The 21,857-nt window shown below is 37.3% G+C and overlaps 1 protein-coding gene across 4 annotated transcripts in view; it reads left to right on the plus strand.

Annotated features, from left to right (window-relative positions):
• Positions 1-21,857, plus strand: part of NUBPL (nucleotide binding protein like) — a 256,338-nt gene that overhangs the window by 221,757 nt on the left and 12,724 nt on the right. For all 4 annotated transcript variants that reach the window (XM_032624196.1, XM_032624193.1, XM_032624192.1 and 1 more), the window contains one exon: positions 19,333-19,453. In XM_032624196.1, the coding sequence (XP_032480087.1) occupies positions 19,333-19,453 (121 nt within the window). The remainder of the gene's footprint in view (positions 1-19,332; positions 19,454-21,857) is intronic.

Genomic DNA, 21,857 nt, shown 5'->3' on the forward strand with positions numbered 1-21,857 from the left:
TTAGGGGACTTAAATACATGCTAGAAGTATGCCATGAAGTTTGCAGCAGCCAGAGGGAAAGAAACATAGGACTATTATACAACTGTCCATTTCCATGAGGTTAAAAGAGAGCTTGAAGCACTATTTACAATAGCCAAGACATGGAAGCAACCTAAATGTCCATCGACAGATGAATGGATAAAGAAGATGTGGTGCATATATACAATGGAATATTACTCAGCCATCAAAAAGACTGAAATAATGCCATTTGTGCCTACATGGATGGACCTAGAGATTATCATACTAAGCGAAGTAACTCAGAAAGGGAAAGATAAATACCATATGATATCACTTACATGTGGAATCTAAAGTACAATACACATCAACATACCTACGAAACAAAAACAGACTCAAAGACATAGAGAGCAGACTTGTGGTTGCCAAGGGGGTGGGGGGGTAGGGGAGGGAAAGAACAGGTGTTTGGGATTAGCAGATGCAAACTGTTATATACAGGATGGATAAACAACAAGGTCATACTGTATAGGACAGGGAACTATATTCAATGTCCTGTGATAAACCATAATGGAAAAGAATATGAAAAATAATATATATATATGTATGTATGTATAACTGAGTCACTTTGCTATATAGAAGAAATTAACACAACATTGTAAATCAACTATACTTAAGTAAAATTAAAAAAAAAAAAAAAGCTTGCTGCTCAAGAGAAGCAGAGGTGAGAGAAGAGAGGCATAACTCTCTAGGTCCTCAGAAATAAAAGAAACCCTGTATGTAATGAACACATTTTTGTCACCTTTGTAACCATAAATAGAGGGTTCTTCCTCCTAGTGTGCCTCATCAAAATCAAGTGGACTTGTGCCAGAGAGTGGTTTAGAGCAAGCATTTCAGTAAGAAGCCAACGTGATGCTTCCATCTCTATGGCTCCTAGTGGCCTTGCTTAATTCAGGGTTAGATTTTTGAGCTTATAGAGCAGAGCTTTTTGGTTTTATTTTCCATGATGGTTTATTACAGGATATTGAATATAGTTCCCTGTGCTATACAGTAGGACCTTGTTGTTTATCCACTCTATATATAATAGTTTGCATCTGCTCACCCCAAACTCCCAGTCCAAACCACACGCCCACAATCACAGGTGTGTTCTCTATGTCTGTGAGTCTGTTTCTGTTTCATAGATAAGTTCATTTGTGCCATACTTTAGGTTCCACATATAAGTGATATTATATGGCATTTATCTTTCTCTTTCTGACTTATTCTACTTAGTATGATAATCTCTAGGTCCATCCATGTAGGCGCAAATGGCATTATTTCATTCTTTTTGATGGCTTAGTAATATTCAGTTGTATATATATATACCACATCATCTTTATCCATTCATCTGTCAATGGACATTTAGGTTGTTTCCATGTCTTGGCTCTTATAAATAGTGCTGCTTTGAACATTGAGGTGTGTGTATTTTTTGAATTACAGTTTTGTCCAGATATATGGCCAGGAGTAGGATTGCTGGATCATATGGCAACTCTATTTTTAGTTTTTGAGGAGCCTTCATACTGTTCTCCATAGTGGCTGCACCAACTTACATTCCCACCAACAGTATAGGAGAGTTCCTTTTTCTCCACACCCTATCCAGCATTTGTTATTTGAAGACTGTTTAATGATGGGCATTCTGTGATGGTACCTCTTTGTTAGTTTTGATTTACATTTCTCTAATAATTAACCATGTTGAGCATCTTTTCATGTGCCTATTGGCCGTCCGTATGTCTTCTTTGGAGAAATGTCTATTTAGGTCTTCTGCCCATTTCCTGATTGAGTTGTTTGTTTTTTTGTTGTTGAGTTGTATGAGATGTTTGTATATTTTGGAAATAAGCCCTTGTCAGTTGTATCATGTGCAAATATTTTCTCCTAGTCCAAAGGTTGTCTTTTCATTTTGTTTATGGTTTCCTTTGCTGTGCAAAAGCTTGTAAGTTTGATTAGATCCCATTTGTTTATTTTTCCTTTTATTTCTTTTGCCTTAGGAGACTGACCTAAGAAAACATTGCTACAGTTTATGTCAGAGAATGTTTTACCTACTACATTCTCTTCTAGGAGTTTTATGGTGTGATGTCTTATATTTGTCTTTAAGCCATTTTGAGTTCATTTTTATATATGGTGTGAGGGTGTGTTTTAACTTCGTTGATTTACATGTAGTTGTACAGCTTTCCTGACACCATTTGCTGACTAGATTGTCATTGTACATTCTTGCTTCCTTTGTGGAAGATTCATTGACTCTAGGTGTGTGGTTTTATTTCTGGGCTCTCTATTCTGTTCCATTGATCCATATGTCTGTTTTTGTGCCTAGAGCAGAGCTTTTTAGACTGTAGCCAGGGATTAGCTTCAGAGGGTCTCACGATTCTCTCTCCTTCCCCATCCCCACCAAATGGTACACTTGGTATTTGTTTTGGTATGGAGAGAATTCTTCAATGAGAGCATGATGCAGTATAAGAACCAATGATGTATTAGAATGAATAGACTCTCAGGGAAGCTTTTGTAAATGTTTTTTATCTCAGGGGAGCTTCTGAAAAGTATAAAATTGTAGAGTAGTGGAGTTGAGATGATCCTCTTCAACAAGTACCTGTTCTCCCTTGCCAGTTAGTGCAGACCTGTACACAGTTAGTAAGCCATGGAGCTCTGGATGGATCAACATGCCCTTATGAAAACTGAGGACCCTGGAAAAGATGATGCCTGTGTGCTTACCTCCTAGTTGATTTGAGGGTATTCTCACTAGCAGAGTCGGAAAATGTTTGAGGGCATGGTTTTGTATGAGGATAAATGAGTGATAAAACCCCCCATGGTGTTCTGTGTTTGAAGTTTAGCTTGGAAAAATTTTAAAGCAATGGTAACCAAATGCCCATTTCAGATAGAAAACTGTCTCAATGAAGTACTTAGTTTAACAGTATTATTTCCTATTATGCCCTCCAAGATAAACGAGATGCAAGTAATGCCTACTCAGATAACTAAATAAGATTACTCATATGAGATTTTAAACTATAAATCAGCAAAAAGTTAGAGCTATCCACCAAAAATTATGAGAACAAATAATTCATAATCCTTCTTAGTGCCACTTCAAGGTCAGGATAATAGTCATTCTGTCAGCATTTAAGTGAATGCTTAGCTTCTCATTCCTGTAAGATGAGGGTGGAGGCATGTGTCCAGCTCACTCTAAAGCATCATGAAATCCTTGAGAGAAAAGTTTTTAAAAGAGAAGAAGCCAGACTTTTGTTAGGTGGGTGCCACTGAAGGATAAAAGTTGAGGCTGTCAGCAAGGAAATATTCCAGGTGAAGGATCTTGGGCTGCATAAGGCTCATAGGACCAGTGGAGGATTAGTTATGGAGTAAAGGAGCTGTTTGTGATCTGAAAGTGGATGTCGGAGTGTAAGTTTGCAGAGTTGGAGCAGTCCTGGGTCACGACAAGGTACAGGATATGATTGCTCATGGATGTGTGGGGCTGAAGAGGAGTGGAAATGAAAGTCATTGGAAGTGCATACTCCCTCTATTATTTTTTGACTCTTCCTGTACCTTTATTATAGCCCTCATTTTTCACCCGTTTTAGTTATTTGCCTTCTAAACAGCAAAAATTTGAAAAAAGAGGGAGAATGTCTTAGTCATCTCTTAACCTGCAGAGCAAGACAGGTGCTCAGTAATCTTTGCAAGTGAATGAGTGAGAACTTCCCAGCAGAGAGCTCTGTAAGCAGTTGGAGGACAGCCACTGTATAGCTGCATTGTAAAGGGAATCCTGGCTTCCAGTAGGATGTGGATTTGATGACCTCTGAGATCCTTCTGGCACTCGGAGTCTGAAATTAGAAAGTGTTCCATAAATGCAAAGGAGAAATGTTATGCCTTGTATATACCACTTTATTTCATTTTTTCCCTGGGTTTTAGTCTTGCTCTCTGTTTTTTCCTTTTGAAGTGCATTAGTTACCATGGAAACAGTGATGTCTTTGGAATTCATTGGTATGGTCAGAGTTTATTAATGTCTACAAGAACATTTTGAAGTTAATTTAAATAATTTCTTAAAACTCAAGGCTCAGGGAAAGGAGAAGAAGAGATGACTATTAAATTCTCTGTTCTCTGCTTGAAATGATATCAACTCTGCCAAATCCTTGATTATCTCAGTATTTGTAGATAGACTATTTTTTAAAAAAATAATAACAATTTTTCAACCTTACACATTTTTAATGGTGACTACTTTATGTGCTGTGTCATTCTCATCCATTTTCTTTCAACATCTTTATTGGAGTATTTTGCCTTACAATGTTGTGTTAGTTTCTGCTGTATAACAAAGTGATACATATATCCCCATATACCCTCCCTCTTGAGTCTCCCTCCCACCCTCCCTATCCCACCCCTCTAGGTGGTCACGAAGCACCGAGCTGATCTTCCTGTGCTATGCGGCTGCTTCCCACTGGCTATCTATTTTACATTTGGTAGTGTATATATGTCATTGCCACTCTCACTTCATCCCAGCTTACCCTTCCCCCTCCCCATGTCCTCAAGTCCATTCTCTCCGTCTGCATGTTTATTCCTGTCCTGCCCCTAGGTTCCTCAGAACCTTTTTTTTTTTTTTTTAGATTCCATATATATGTGTTAGCATTTGTTTTTCTCTTTCTGACTTACTTCATTCTGTATGACAGATTCTAGGTCCATTCACCTCACTACAAATAACTCAATTTTGTTTCTTCTTATGGCTGAGTATTATTCCATTGTATATATGTGCCACATCTTCTTTATCCATTCATCTGTCGATGGACACTTAGGTTGCTTCCATGTCCTGGCTATTGTAAATAGAACTGCAATGAACATTGTAGGACATGACTCATTTTGAATTGTGTTTTTCTCAGGGTATATGCCCAGCAGGGGATTGCTGGGTCATATCGTAGTTCTATTTTTAGTTTTTTAAGGAACCTCCATACTGGTCTCCATAGTGGCTGTATCAATTTACATTCCCACCAACAGTGCAAGAGGGTTCCCTTTTCTCCACATCCTCTCCAGCATTTATTGTTTGTAGATTTTTTTGATGCTGGCCGTTCTGACCAGTGTGAGGTGATACCTCATTGTAGTTTTGATTTGCATTTCTCTAATGATTAATGATGCTGAGCATCCTTTCATGTGTTTGTTGGCAATCTGTATACCTTCTTTGGAGAAATGTCTGTTTAGGTCTTCTAAATCCATTTTTGAATTGGGTTGTTTGTTTTTCTGATATTGAGCTGCATTAGCTGCTTGTATATTTTGGAAATTAATCCTTTGTCAGTTGCTTTGTTTGCAAATATTTTCTCCCATTCTGAGGGCTGTCTTTTCATCTTGTTTATCTCATCCATTTTTGTTGCCTTCTTTTATAAGGGAAAACCAGGCACCTCAATTTGGAACCCTTCCCCTACCATTTGAACTTTTAGAGTCACAGGGATTTCACTATCCAGCCCTCTCTTCTTAGGTAATCTCCTTTCCAGCTCCTGAAAAGTATATTAAAGTATACTCTCTTATTCTTTCTGTACATAAGGGATCACTTAATTTTAATTCAATAAATAGGTATTAGTTTATTCTACAAATATATATTTACTTATATTGAGTGCCTTCTATAAGCCAAGTACTGTGGTAAGCTCCATTGATGATTTAAAAAAAGGTGAGGATGAAGCCTTTTTCTTTTTTCCTTAAGTACGTTACCATTTTGTAGACTAACTCTATTATGGTGCAGGGCCCTAAATTCTGAGGGACATGAGAACACTTTTCTCTGGGCTATCAAGGAAGGTTTTCATGGAAAAGCCATTCTTTTTTGTTTGTTTGTTTGTTTTTAATGTCCCTGTAATTTTGTACATGCTGGTCCCTTCCCTGAGAAGCCATTGTCAGTTCATACTCATTTTTCAAATCCCTGCTCAGGCATTACATCCTCTAGGAAGCTTTTCCCAAACTACCAGAAAACGTTAATAATTTTTTCTCTGAACCACTTGAACATATATCTAGTTTGGCTCTTATCCCACTACAAGTTTACCTGTCAGTCCCATCAGAAGAATGTGAGCTCTTGGAGGGCAAGAAACATGCCTTAAAAATCCTTAAATGTTCACTACCTGGCATGTAACATGCATATGATGAATACTCCCTATACTGATATTTGACCTGGGATATAATGCCATCCACAATCTGCTGTTCCCACCTCAAGGCCGCTCTGACTGGCATTATCTCTGCCACAGGCAACCTGGTTGTCTTTCACTTCTGGGAGATTTCCATAGTTTCTCTTCTCATGGACTTCAGCATGCTGTTTCCCCATCTGAGAATGCTTTACCCTCACTTTTCACCTGTAGCTCCTTTTTATCCTTTGGTGCTTAGATTTTTTTTTAATTTTTATTTATTTATTTATTTTTGGCTGTGCTGGGTCTTCATTTCTATGCGAGGGCTTTCTCTAGTTACGGTGAGCGGGGGCCACTCTTCATCGTGGTGTGCAGGCCTCTCACTGTCGCCAGCTCTCCTGTTGCAGAGCACAGGCTCCAGACGCACGGGCTCAGTAGTTGTGGCTCACAGGCCCAGTTGCTCCGCGGCATGTGGGATCCTCCCAGACCAGGGCTCGAACCCATGGCCCCTGCATTGGCAGGCAGATTCTCAACTACTGCGCTACCAGGGAAGCCCCCTTTGGTGCTTAGATTGAACAGCTCTTTCTCTGGGGGACTTACCCTGACCCTGTTGACTAGGTAAGCTCTTTCTAGTGTATGATTTAGTAACACTCTGTTTCCCCTTTTGTAACTGTTTTCACATTTTGTCAGTACTTTCACATTTATAGTGCCATAAGGTCAGCTCCAGCCACTGACCCCCTTCTGTGTTCAGAACATATAGCTGCACTAAATATATACTGAATGAATGATTGGAGGAGGATTTTCATAGGTATATCACAGGACTGGGGGAGGGACAGAATTCAGTCTGATAAGAATCAGGAAATCACAAGTGTTCAGGGTTGTTCAATTTGTCTATAGCTGAAGTAATATGTTTGGATATGTCTTTGCTAGGCCTAGGTTTAGTCAAGCTTTAGACACTAGAGTAAGAAATTTGGACATTCTTCTTGAGATTTTTAGAGGCGTCCATAAAGAATGCTGGATAGGAAATAGACAAAATTAGAGTGGAGCTTTAAAAAGATTTAATCTGATAGAGATGAACAGAAAGAATAGGAGCCAGGAGAGTGTGGAGGCAGTAAGGAAGCATTAGCAATGGTCACAGTCATTCACAGTGCAGGTTGTGACCCACAAATGAGTCAGGAAATCAATTCAGTGAGAGATGTAACCAAAGTTTTTAAACAATATCAGGGTAAATTGCCCTTAGGAAGAGAAAGTGTTATTTCATAGGGATATGGTCTCAGTCATAAACATATATACGTGTGTTTTTGTATCAGATCAAGATGTTAAATATTTTTCTTGTAAGACAGTTTTAATAAGTTGGGAAAACACTAGTATAGGTGATAGGCAGTAAGGGTCTGATTTAGAGTAATGGCAATGAAAATGGAAAGGGAAATAAATGTAATCGACATTTTGAAAGAAGGATAGACAGGCTTGGCAACTGATTACATAGAGTAGGGTGGTTAGAAAAAAAAAAGGCAGAAATCAAAGGGATTTTGCGAGTTATGCTGCCATTAATAAATCTACCAGGAGCTAGTTTTTTACTCAGGTTGACAGTGAACTAGAAATAAGAGGTTAGATTCTCAGTCACAAATCCCTGCCCTATCTCTAAGCATTGTGATTTAAAACTGTTTGGCAAGGAAGAGACTGGTGGAGAAGATGATTTGGTGTTGGCCTTTTTAGTACTAGTCACATCACATGATGTATGTGACTGTCCCTTCTCCTAACCGAACCAGATTTTTTATTTATCTGTATATTTGTAGCCTCTTATACACAGATTTTTTAAAGCACATAGAGAGCTATATTCCTTAAGTATATCTTTTATGGTTGCAAATTAAATTACATTAGAGATTGTATTATAATTTTAAGGCAGTAGGGTACAGCTTACAGAGGCACTTTTACATAGTAGTTAAGAAGGGTGAGCTCGGGAGTCTGAATGCTAGAGTTCAAATCCTAGATCTGTCACTTTTTAGCAGTATGACCTGAGCAAGTTACTTAATCTGTGCCTCAGTTTTCTCATTCATTATATGGGAATTATAATAGTATTTCCCTCAGAGGGTTGAGGTGAGAATTAAGTGAGGGCTTAGTACAGTGTTTGGTACAATCTAATCACTCGATGTCAATATAATGTTATATAATTAATGTTTATTATAATTGCTATCATGAAACATAAATTTATAGTTCATAGGTGTTTTTGTATTTGGCCTAGGTATTTTGACTAGTCTCTTTATTTGCTAATAAGAATTTTAACAAGAAATTTTTAAAAATTTAGATAAATAGTGTCTTTGAGATCTCCTTATTTCCTGAGTATTTTAGTTGAGCCTAAATTGTTCTCTAGATTTATTAAGTTGTTAAAGTTATTTAGAGTCTAAAATTCTGCATTATTTAAAATTTGCATTATTTAATGTCGGCTAATTGCTGTCACAAGTAGACCTCAAAATTTATAATGATGCAAGCACAATAGATGCTTCTTTCTTGCTCATGTAACAGTACTAGTATATGAACAGGTGAGCATGGTAGCTTTCTTCCACAAAGTCATTTAGGCTGTTGGAGCCTCTGCCATTTTAAAATGTGACTTCTAAGGTCACCATTGGGCCATCCTCATTTGAGCTAGCCAGAAGAGAAAGACAGTACAGAGATATGTCATGGGAGCTTTTTATGGATGAGGCCTGGTTGTGGCACACGTACTTACACTCTCATTCCCCCAACTAAAACTCTGTTATGTGATCACAGTCATGTTTCTCAAGGAGCCTGAGAAACATAGGTTAGCTATGTGCTAAGCAAGAAAGATGAGACCATGGATTTTGGTGAGCAGCTAGCTGTCTGTGCTATAGTTGACGTGGCAACAAATATATTAAAGCCTAATGCTGGTCACTGAACTTTTTTTTTTCTTATAATTAATTTTGAACATTCTAGGGACTTCCCTGGTGGCGCAGTGGTTGAGAATCCGCCTGCCAATGCAGGGGACACGGGTTCGATCCCTGGTCCAGGAAGATCCCACATGCTGCAAAGCAGCTAAGCCTGTGAGCCACAGCTGCTGAGCCCACATGCCACAACTACTGAAGCCCACGCACCTAGAGCCCGTGCTCTGCAGCAAGAGAAGCCACCGCAATGAGAAGCCTCACACCACAACTAAGAGTAGCCCCCGCTCGCCGCAACTAGAGAAAGCCTGTGCGCAACAACGAAGACCCAACTCAGCCAAAAAAAAAAAAGAGAGAGAGAGAAAATTCTATGACTATTTCAGCCTTGCAAATAGTTAATTATTTTATAAAAGAGAGATAGGAATTTTGCTTTTGTTTTTAGCCAGCAGGTTTTCTTTTCCAGCTGGCTAAAAACAAAAAAACAGAGTCCTACTGCGGTGTGGATTTTGTGGTATTTATTTGTAAGGGTTAATGATTATATTGTCTCCTAAGAAAAATTAGGTGATCTTAGAACCTAAAATAGTTGATTCTTATCAATGTTTTCTTTCCGTTTTCCATTTTTATTACCAAAGACCCTACAAGTTGTTCTTAGTGATGAGGATCAGAATTGTAGTTTATTCTTTTTCTGGCACAGTCACCATTCATGGTAGTAGGTTATCCATTTGGACCAGGAGTTTCACATCTTCACCCTTGAATGCCTTCAAAACTTATGTGTTCATCATATCTGTCTTGGAGCTTGTTCAGCATCTAGTTTGTCTTTTGGACCCCAAAAGTTCTATTTTCTTTAATACCTCAAGCCTATCTACCTAACAAAACAATTTAGAAATAGGTAATCTTACATGAAAGTGGAGGCAAGTGACACATTTATTCTTTTCATCCTTGAGCATAGTTTTTTCCTCTACGATCATCAAGTTCTCTCACTTGATTCTTTGAGAAATTTAATACCTTTGATGTATTTAGAGAACCTTTCATTATTGGCTTTGCAGGCCTTGGAAGGTGCTGTTAGTATTCTTTCTAGGAACGCTATTTATTAGTTTGCACATGATGTATCGCATGTGGCTTCCTTCTGCACAATTGGGTAATCTTTCCACTTTTGAAAAATGACTTTTCTTCAGTGACAACCTTTATAAGACTGAGTAGGTAGCATTATGCGTCTCGGCCATAGTTGCATCTTAGAGACTGAAGATGTTTGCTCATTTTTGTCTTTCTCTAGCATCTCTCAGAAGTCCATGTATGCTTTAAACGAGAATGCTGTTCTGTGTGATTTACATGAATTAAATTAATCTAACCCTGACAACAACCCTGTGAAGTAATAACGTTATTTTCCCCATTTTGCAGATGAGGAAACTGTAGTACGGAGAGATTAAATAATTCGCATAAGGCTACCCATCTGTTTAGTGGGCCTCTGGGATCCTGTCCTAAATAGTCTGCTTTCCAGAGCCCACATTCTTAATTGCTATTTCTGTGGGTTATCTAGAGTTGAGGTTTAGTAATGTGAATGTCATAGAATATCACAGCATGAGAGATTAAGAGGAGTCTCCTTTAAATTTGCTTTCCTTTGGGGTCCTGATTGCCTAGGGCAAGAAAAGACAGAAAATTGGTGGATTGAAAAATGGGGAGGAGTTAAGGGGACCATAGGTTCTGTTGACAGTCAGGAGAGGTATACTGAGGGTGTTAAGGGAAAGGGGAGTTTCATAGCCAGGAGAAGGGAATGATGTCTGAGGCTCAGCTGCATCAGTGAATGATGAAGATGGTTCAAATCAGGTCTTCCCTTATAACTGTGCTCTTAATTACTGTTTTAAATCTCCCCACTGAACTGGGTTGACTGGTCAATAGTTTTAGGCCATCTAGTTCCATGAACAAAATCCTGCAGTTCATTTACTTGTCATCTGGTTTTGTGACTTCCACACATAGACCCAGCTGATTTGAATTTTGGCTCTGTTATTCACTAACTGTGTGACCTTGAGCAAATAATTTAGCTTAAGTGTTTAGTGACCCATCTCATAGGTCGTTGTGGCAGTTAAGTGAGATTACATGTACAGTACTTTGCATAGGTCTTAGCACATGACATTGTGAAGGGTAGCTCTGAATGTTATTGTTACAGTGGTAGGTTTTAGAGATCATTACAATCCCTCATTTTAGAATTCAGGGCATGGAGAAGTTAAGTTGTACTTCATGGATCCAGAGGTAGTTAGTTGGTGCCTGAGAGGAGAATGAATGCAGGCCTCCCCATTAATTGTTTTTTCCATTACCAGACTACTTCTGAAAGATAAAACAAGAACACCCATCTCATTTTTTAAAATTATAATATCTGTACACATGCTTCAAGGAATATACCAAAAACTGGTTCAAGGCTAATGGAGAACTGAAAAGCACTTGTGAATCTAATAATTTCATTTGTTATTATTCATTCTCTGTTTAACAGTGAGTTTTTCCCCTTCATTTTTTCTTAAATCATAGCTCTTAATCCTTGTGACAGGTTCCATCTGGCAAGAATTTAACCTGATTGTAACCTTGAAAAATTGGATTATATAGTAACCTGAAAATCTTGCTTGTTACTTACCTGAATCTGGGTTTAAAATGCCAAGAAGAAATTAAAATTGGGGTCTTTTGAGCCTGCTTAATTCAATACATTTAGACACAAAAATCCAGTATTTCAGGGCAATGTTGATATTTCAAGACAGTCAATTTTTTAAAAGTTAATAAAAGAGGTACCCTCCTGAGCCAGTGATGGATTAGAGTAATGTAAGAATAACATGCTAAAGGTTTGTGGTGGCTGATGTTAGACAGGCATGTAGCATTTACTTTCTTCAGTAAAACCAGCTGAGGTAAAAAGAAAAAAGGATCTTATACTTTGATGAGACATTAAAAAATGATTGAGCATGCTTACAGCTGCGTCTCAGTGGTATTATGTAAATTAAGCTATGGCAAAGCAACAGTTTTCTAATGTTTCTATGATCAAAGGATACACAAAATAGCTCTACAATAAACACAAACAGCTTAACAACATATAAAGTATTCACACAATATAAGGCTTTTTTGGAGAGTGAGGGTAGGGGGTGGTCGTGTAGGTATGTATTCTTTCCTATTTAAAAGCAGAATTTTTATGAATTGTAATATGGGCATTATAATCTCTTTCTATTACATTAGCTACCCCCTGTTCAAAAATAATGAGTATAGAGGACTGCTCTTAAATGAAGAGGGCAGTGTTTTCTAATCTTTTTAATACTGGAAGCTCTCTTGTAAATTTTCTTCTAGCTAACCCATGTTTTGAAAAAGTTGTTCAGCCACATAGTCTGCATATCTTAGGAAGTAATTTATTTTCTCTTTTCTAGTTAAATATATGTGTGTGTGACTGTTGTATGAGCTTCTGAACAGAAAGAGATAACCACACGAGTGTTAGCACACTCAGTTGATGTAATTTCAACTAAAAGCAAAGAAACTTGACAGTTTATCTGTCCTGAATAGTCTTAAAGGTAAATGTTTCATTTCTGTTCAATTTTTTAAATATTCATAAATCACAGACCCTGATAATTTTTTTTTTTTGCATCTTTAGGACCTTAGAGCAACATTAGGTAGGAGAACTATCAAAATAAGTTCTACAGTCAGCCTTTAGTTGTCAACAGCAGCACTGTCCAAGAGAAATGTAATTCAAGCCACAAATGTGATTTTAAAGTTTTTAGTAGCCATTATTTTAAAACAAGAAAAGACAGGTAAAGTTAATTTTAATAGTATACTTAACTAAGTATATTGAAAATACTGTTCATTTCAGCATGAAATCAATATAAAATTGAGAATCAAGCAAAAAGGAATTTGCATTTAAAAATACTAGGAATTCTGACAATTCAGTAGGAAAAGAACCACATAATCAATGGAAAAAAATAGACAAGAGACCTGAACAGATACTTCACAGAGCAGAATATACAAATGACCAATAAACATGTAAAAATATGCTTCAACTTTCCTTACTAATTTTGGCAACACAAATTAAAACCACAGTGCACAGGACAGCTGGGCGCAGAGGTAGAATGAGAACAAACTGGAATGCACCTGTACCTCTGCACATTTCTGTCACCACCTCTGCCCACAGGAAACCTTCAGAGTGTAAGGCCTAAGCCTACACCTTCTCTTCCCAAATCTCATGCCACTTTACCTGTGGTGACACTTTAACCAGGAGCCATATAAGGAAGGAGATTCTAGGAAATATAGTTCCTGGTATAAACAGATGACAATTGAAAATCCAGCATAATGAGGTACTACTCCATACTTACTATACTTGCCCAAAATGAAAAAAGCATGATGATACCAAATGTTGATGAAGCTGTGGCATAGCTGGAGTTCTCGTTTATTTGCTAGTTGGAGTATAAATTGGTAGAATTTTATTGGAAAACGGGCATTTTTTTAACTGAAGTTAATATGCATAACCTAATACCAGCAAAAAGGACATGTATTAAAACATTCGTAGAAGCATGTTTATAAAAATCTGGAAACAACACGGATGATCTAACAAGAGAATGCATAACTATGATATAGTCATCATGGAATCTTAGGACTCAATGAAAATGAACTACAGATGTACATGGTTTAGCTGGATGAATCATACAGACACAGAAGAATACATTGCATTATACATTCATATCAAATTCAAGACAACAAAATTAATTTATGCTGTTAGAAATCTAACCACCAGGTTGTTAGTTTATACTTTTGGCAACATGATTTGGAGAGTATACAAGGAGACTTCTAGGGTGCTGGCAATGTTTTATTGACAGCATCATGGTAACCTGGGCCTACTTAACCTTTATGATAAGTCCATTCAGTCATTGCGCTTGTGATTTTGTGTACTTTTTGTGTGTATTCATGATACACTTCAATGAAAAAACTTAAAGAATAGCTTGTAAACTCTAAAAAATTATTGAGCTATTTTACATTCTGTTACTATACTAAGTCTTTGATATCCAGTGTGTATTTTACACTTACAGCACATCCCAATTCAGATTAGCCACATTTCAAGTGTTAGTAGCCACATGTGAACTAGTGGCTACCTATTAGACATTGATGGTCTAGAACTCCATCATTTCAGAGCTCTCTGGGCTTAGGCTTTTATTTCAGTTCTTTCCTTGGAGTGTCATGTGGAAAGAATAGGGGATTGTTCTTCCCAAGACCTCATCCTTAGTTTTACTGCAACCTCTCTGTTTTTATAGAATATTTTCTGTTTTTATAAAATATTTTCTGTTTTAAAACAGATGGTTATTTTTGTGTGCAGGTTCACAAGATGACCAATAAAACATCATTTTGGTTTATTTGTTCTTATTGCTTTTATTGGCCGATGTTCACATGACCACCTTTTGTAAAAGCCAACATTTATTGAAGTCTGATATACATACACAAAAAGGCATAAATTGTGAGTGTATATAGCTCAATGAATTTTTGCAAAGTGAACACACACCATTGCTTGTATTCAAGAAACAGAAACATTACCAGTACCCCAGAAGCTCCTGCCTTGTGCTACCTTCTGATCACTACCCCCAAAGCAGAACCCAAATTATAACACCATAGATTAGTTTTATCTGTTTGTGAACTTAATATAAATGGAATAATAAGTATATACTTTTTGTGTGGCTTCTTTTGCTTAAAATTGTGTTTGACAGCTTCACTCATACTGTTGATTGTAGCTATAGTTCTCTCATTCTCATTGATGTGTAGCATTCAATTGTGTGAATATACCACAATTTATTTGTCCCATTTTACTGTTGGTGGAATGTGTGTAGTTTTTCATTTTTGGATAATTAGTTATGAACACTTTTGTAATGTCTTTTTGGCAACTGTTCACATTTTTAATGTATAACAGAGTGGAAATACTGTGCCTTAATATAGGCATACGTCACTTTAAGTAGATAACTACCAGACAGTTTCCAAAATGGTGTACCACTTTACACTCCACTGAAGCTATGAGTTTTAGTTGTTCCATGACCTCGCCAACATTTGGTATTTGGGGTTTTTTTTTTGGGGGTGGGGGTTTGTTGTAGTCACAAGGACGTTTTCTGTTCTAATCAGGTCTTAAGCATAAATGTATGGTATCTCTTTGCGGTTCTAATTTGCATTTCCCTGATGACAATTAAAATTGAACACTTTTTCTATGTTTGTTCGTTCTTTGGGTATCTTTTTTTATGAAGTTCCTGTTAAGTCTCTTGCCATTTCTCTGTTGTATTATCTGATTTTTTTTTCCTTATTGATTTGTAGGAATTCTTTATATATTCTAGATAAAAGTCCTTTGTTGTATATGTGTATTATAGATATCATCTTTTGCTCTACAGCTTGCCTTTTTTTTTTTTTTTTGCTGTACATGGGCCCTCTCACTGTTGTGGGCATCTCCTATTGCGGAGCACAGGCTCCGGACGCGCAGGCTCAGCAGCCATGGGCTCATGGGCCCCAGCCGCTCCGCGGCATGTGGGATCCTCCCGGACCAGGGCACGAACCCGTGTCCCCTGCGTCGGCAGGCGGACTCTCAACCACTGCGCCACCAGGGAAGCCCTACAGCTTGCCTTTTTACTCTCTTAACTATGTCTTCTGATAAGTTATTAATTTTAAAGTAGTCGAATTTAACAAAAAATTTTCATTTATGTTTAGTGCTTCTTTGTGTCCTACTAGAAAAATCTTTGCCTGCCTCCAAGGTTTTAAGTTTATTTTGCTGTTTTCTTCCAAACGTGTTTTGTTTTATCTTTCATATTAGCTCTCCAATCCATCTGTAATTAATATTTGTGTATGGTGTGAGATAGAAGGTTAAGATTGCTTATTTTCCATATGGATATCCAATTAACACTGCAGTGCTGTGTCATCTCTATTATAAATTTGTGACTTCCATGTGTGAGTCTGTTCTGGGCTCACTCTTCTGTTCCATTACAACTTTTATTTTTTAAGGAAAGTGGTATTTGTGTGGGAAGTTTTTGAGATGAAGGAATTCTAGAGTTAAGAGGAATTACTTTGTTCAATGTAACCTAGGAAGCAGTATTAGGGCATTTATCCTTTAACTAGAAGAATATTATCAGTAATAGAGCCAAGCTTAGGTATCACAACCTCTTAATTTCGAACATACAGAGGGTTGTTTATCTCTAAGTTGTTTTGATTATACATGCTAATTAATAAATGATGTTTGAAAATATATAATTATAGATATAGAGATTCTATAATGTATACTGTATATAGATATATAATAAATTATATAAATATATAGATATATAATATAAATTATCTGTACCGATATATAGATTTTATAATGTATACTATATATAAATATATATTGTAAATTCTACGTATCTATATATAGTACACGTTTATTACTGTGCCAATATGTTATTTTCATTATAACACACATACAAAATTGGAATTAAAAAGGAAATCATAAGGAAGAAATAGAAATTTTAATACTTTCTTCTTACACCCCTGTGTCAGCCAATATGGGCTGGATTATGTGTACTAACAACCCTCAAATTTCAGTGGCTTAAAACAACATGAGTTTATTTCTCTCATGCTACACGTCCTTTATGGTTTGGCTGTAACACTCCTCTGCATTGTTCTTACTCTGGCACCCAGGCTGATGGAGCAGCTACTTTCTGGAAGCTTGCTAGTCCCAGGGACAGAGGGAAACATAATGGGGAATTAGCACTTAAAGCTTCTGCCTAGATGTGACACATGTCACTTCAGCTCACATTTCATTGTCCAGAGCAAGTTACGTGTCCTCACATAATTGCAAAGAAGAAAAATGCTAACCTTTGTGCCCAGGAAAAAAATCCTATGCAGAGAACTGTGCAGGAGGAGACCTAGAGTATTTTAGACAGTACTAAAAACTATCACCTCTGAAACAACTGATTTCAGAGCACACAGCCCTGGATTTGTGTTTGTCTAAGAAAATAAACACACAAAGACAAGTCCTTTTAGTTTTTTCCATTCCATGTTGTTTTTAAAACCCTACAGTCCTGATAAATGAGTCTCCTACAACTACAGGCACAGTGGTCTGTCTCGCTTAAAACCCTTCAGTGGTGTCTCTGTACTCATACAACCCAGACACTAAACGGCCTGCAAGCCTACCTTTCAGGCCTCATCTCGCACCACTCACCCCATACCTAAACTATACTGCATTTCAGTTCCTTGAAGGAGACAGGAGACATGCTCCTACTTCTGTCTTGAGTGTGTTTCCTCCCTTTCTCCTTGTTTTTACCTGCTTTAACTGTTAGATCAGACATTTCCTGGAGGAAGTCCTCTGTGACTCCAGGGTAGATAGAGTCCTCTCTTTTCTACAGTCTCATAATACTCTGTGCTTTGCTTCTAGAGAAGCTGTTCCAGTTTATAAAATACATTTTTGCACTAAGTTTTCAATCTGTTTCTCCAATTAGTGTGCAAGCTCGAAGTCTGTTTTGCTCACCACTATATGCTACACCTTGTGTTTAGCCTACTTACTGGCATATAATAGGATGTCATTAAAGACTGAGTTTGGTTATAGTCTTATGTCTGTGACATTTATGTAGTCTATATAGAGAATGTCTGAGACATTTATACAGTCCATAGTGAACGATTTAATAATAAGTTAATCACAAACAAACTTCAGATACACTCTTGCTCCATGCCTCTATATCTTGGGAAGTCTAAGAGATTCCAGAGAAGGAATACTTTTCCCATTCTCTCTGGATTAGAATATACCCTCACTTAAATTTTCACGTTGTGTTTCTCCTTTTCCCACTTCTAGAGTGATATTTTTACATTAAAGCTGAAAGCCTTACAGTTAGGGAGTATATCACATTTAACATAAATAGCAGTAAAACTACCCAAGTAATGAGTGTATTATATAGGCATAGTGAATAAAATAAGCTGTGTGGTATTTAGCTAGGTTTTCCTCTAACTTTCTGAAGATGGTGCTGAATTACCAAAATACAGTGTGATTTATTTTTTGTGATACTTTGCATCACAAAAGGGCATATGATATTTGGAAAATGCTTACCTACAAACTCATGTCCCTCACTATTTGTCTTCATTTACATGTGTTGTAGAAAACCTTAGTCTTTCCTGTTTCTCTTTTCAGAAAGAATAACAAATTTGATCACCTTCTTATTTATATGTTTCATTGTGGACTATTGGTTCTCTTCTGCATTTAAAATGCAAATGTTCTAATAGAGATATCTCCCATAATGATAATCTTATTGGTGGGATTGATAGGATGATACAGACATTGTTATCTCTAAGCCTCTGATAGTTGTTTTCCCCATTTTTATTCTAGAAGAGAACCACGGCTTCCCATCAATAAAAAGTAAGATTAAAAGGATCATGAATAAGGATTATATTTGCAGAACCTGTCTATTTTATTCAACAAATGTTTATGAAGTATCTAGTTTGTGCCAGAAGTTGGGGAAACTCAGAAAGAAATGGACACTTTGTATATAGCTTTAAATTTTTGCTTTGAACAATAACATTTTGATAAGAGCTGAGTTTCAGTATTTTGCTGGCTGTGTCACTTTTCTCACCTATAGAAAGGAGATGATAAAAACCCATCTCATAAAGTTCTGTGAGGAGTAAATAAGATAGTGCATATAAAGCACTTATCCCAGTGCCTGACATAGAATAAGCGCTCAGTATGTGTTAGCTGTTATTTACTGTGAGGCTTTGTCCACAGTTAGCTTAACTATTTCTTTTCCTGTGCTTCTTCCTGCTATTTTTCCCATGTTGCCCTCAGAAGTGAATTTCTAAAACGTACATCTTATTGTGTATCACTGCTGCTTTGTTACCATCTCTGTTGTCTCAAGAAGAAAGTCTCAAATACAGGAATGGCATTTGGCACCTTACCATCTGACCCTGACCTTTCTTACCAAACTAGCTTCTGCCTTGGCAGCTTACTGGGTTGCAGCCCAAAAAGGCCACACAAGTTGTAGTCCGCTGCCTTGGCTTATGCTCTTTCTTCTGCCTAGAATTCCTGCTGTAGGCCTCAACCCCTCTTCTCACACTCAACCTGAAGAAGCAGTTCTCTGTGGGCAACTCAGAGGTCCCTCTCTTTCTTCCCAAACAGAATTTTTTGATCCCTGTCATTTATAACTCTTTAGCATTTATCTCATTATTAGAGTTAATGACATGTGTCTTGCTCTCCCACCAGCTTGAGTTCCTTGAGAGCAGAGACCATAACTTATTCATTATTGTATCACTGGAACCTAGTAGGCATGCAGTAAAAACTTGTTGAAATAATGGATTGAAACTTGGTTTAATTTTGTTTTGATTTCAGTGTGTCTTTATTATTCTAGGTTCTGGGCCTTGTCCAAAATATGAGTGTTTTCCAGTGTCCAAAATGTAAACACAAAACTCATATTTTTGGTGCTGATGGTGCAAGGAGACTAGCACGGACCCTTGATCTTGATATTCTAGGTAAGACCACAGGATATTCTTTTGCAAATAAAATGGCATGGTGATGAAGAATGTCGCAAAAAAGGATGAATTGCTTTTGGCTTTGTGTTTTAAATTTTTAGTATAGCACAGTTCTGTGTGTTAACCTTTCTTTGGCTTTTTGTGATACTTCATTAGTGGAAGGCTTTTTGAATAGGGGGTTTGTTCTGCCAATTATGATAACTCTTGCTATAGATAAAAACTGCCTATAACTTGAATTTGAGAGGAGAGTTTTGTGGTTTGAGTATTGTGATTTGAAGCCCACATTTTAAATAATGATCCTCAGTTTGTTTGCTACGTTGGGAAGACAGCTCTCAGTATAAGCAGATATATATACAGAAATACCTGTTCTGTATGTTGTAGCAACCTTTGGAAGTGTCAGTTCTTGGTGTGTATGAAGAAATGCCGTCCTGATCAGTTCTGAATTTATTAGTCCTTTTGCTGTAGAAAACAGTATTTTCTGTTTTCTGTAATCTTATATGTAACCTTTTTATTCTGCAATCTTTTTATGCCATGTCTATAAAATATGCCCCTTGAAATTTACACAGTCTATACAGTTCAGGTTACTGAATTGAAGGATTCATTAGTGTTTTGAGAAGTAAAATCATGTGTTAAAGGAACAAAACACAGATTTTGGATAAAACATGATTTTTAACAAATCCAAAAGCAACTTAATGGACTTTTTAGGAAACATGTTTTGATATTCTACTTATGAGTTGTTGTGGGTTTTTTTTTTCCCTTAATTATTTATTTATTTATTTAATTTTTGGCTGTGTTGGGTCTTCGTTGCTGCCTGAGGGCTTTCTGTAGTTGCAGGGAGCGGGGACTACTCTTCATTGTGGTGCATGGACTTGTCATTGCGGTGGCTTCTCTTGTTGCAGAGCACGGGCTCTAGGCGCATGGGCTTCAGTAGTTGTGGTGCACAGGCTTAGCTGCTCCATGGCATATGGGATCTTCCCGGACCAGGGCTCGAACCCGTGTCCCCTGCATTGGCAGGTGGATTCTTAACCACTGTGCCACCAGGGAAGTCCCTACTTATGAGTTTCTGTTCTGAGCAAAGGCAGGTGTTAGATGCTAAATAAGGGAGGCATAGAGTGAATTATTAGTTTAGGGTAGTTAACAATTAAGATCCCTTAAAGATCAAGGAGTTTCAAAACATTCTTTATTATAATTAAGTTTCTAAAAGTTGATGTTAAATGTATTATTGTTTTTATGCATTTGTACTAAAGCAGCTACCACAGTACCAGGTGAATACTAATGATATATTTTGATACATTGTTATAATAGCTACTAATTATATTCTGCAACAGTTTTTCATTTAACCTAGGAAGTTCAATTTCCCAAATGTGCATAATAACATAACAGATTGACATTCACTTATATAATAAAGTAAATGTGTAATTATAATGACGTTATTGAATTATGCTGACAGTATTATAATTCCCTAATTCATGAATGGGTGGTATGATTTTGTAAGTCAGTTATTTAGAATTTGAAACGTGTCTCCTAGAGAAACAGTTTCACATATGGAAGATACATTTTAACCAACAGCTCACAAGTGTAATCAGAAAATCAGAAACACTGATTACTGATCACAGAAAGTGGGTAATGCTATAGACTGCTGTATCTCAAAGTGTTATGGGAAAAATAATGTAGAGTTCTAATGTGGAGCACATCTCCTCCTTTTAATGTCATGGGACCCAGAGGGATGTCCCATGAACTGGAGCAGGGGCTCTGATGATGAAGAGGTTGGAATTGGGAATGAGGAACTGAAATCAGGGAAAGAGCTCTCACAGCCATGGCCTCCTGGATGGGTGAAACCCCCAGGACCCTTTACTGACTCTCTGGCTGCCTCTGATTTTCATCCATGGGGCTGTGTTTCAAATGCTTATTTCGTAAAATGGCTCTTCAGAACTTTATCCATACTCACCTACAGGGGCAGTTTGTACATAGTAGTTAAAGCTCTCAGATCATGCCACAGAAACCCCTTTAACTTATGTCTCTGAAATGTGCTTCCTTCAGCCCTAACCCCTCAAAACTACTTTTCAAGGCCAGGCCGAACCTTACCCACTCTCATTACCTTTACTCCTTTTTCTCCTTCTCCGTATACAATTGTTAGCCTATTACTGCTCTCACTGTGCCACTGTTTTCTAATAAGGTTTTCCTCTTTCTTGTTCTACCCTTCTGTGGATTGTGAGTCTCTGGAGGGCAGAAGTGATGTCACTAGGTGGCTATAAAACGGAGAAGGTGTTACTGTTTTTTCTTTCATTACTGTAGTAGAAATGAAAGCATTCAGTATTCTTTACTATATAATGGCAGTTCATAAATCAAGAGAAAAAACTTTGCAGGTTTCTAAGTATTTTCTGTAATATCTTCTCCTGCCTGC

The sequence above is a fragment of the Phocoena sinus genome, chromosome 2 (genome assembly GCF_008692025.1).
Source record: "Phocoena sinus isolate mPhoSin1 chromosome 2, mPhoSin1.pri, whole genome shotgun sequence".
NCBI classification, from domain to species: domain Eukaryota; kingdom Metazoa; phylum Chordata; class Mammalia; order Artiodactyla; family Phocoenidae; genus Phocoena; species Phocoena sinus.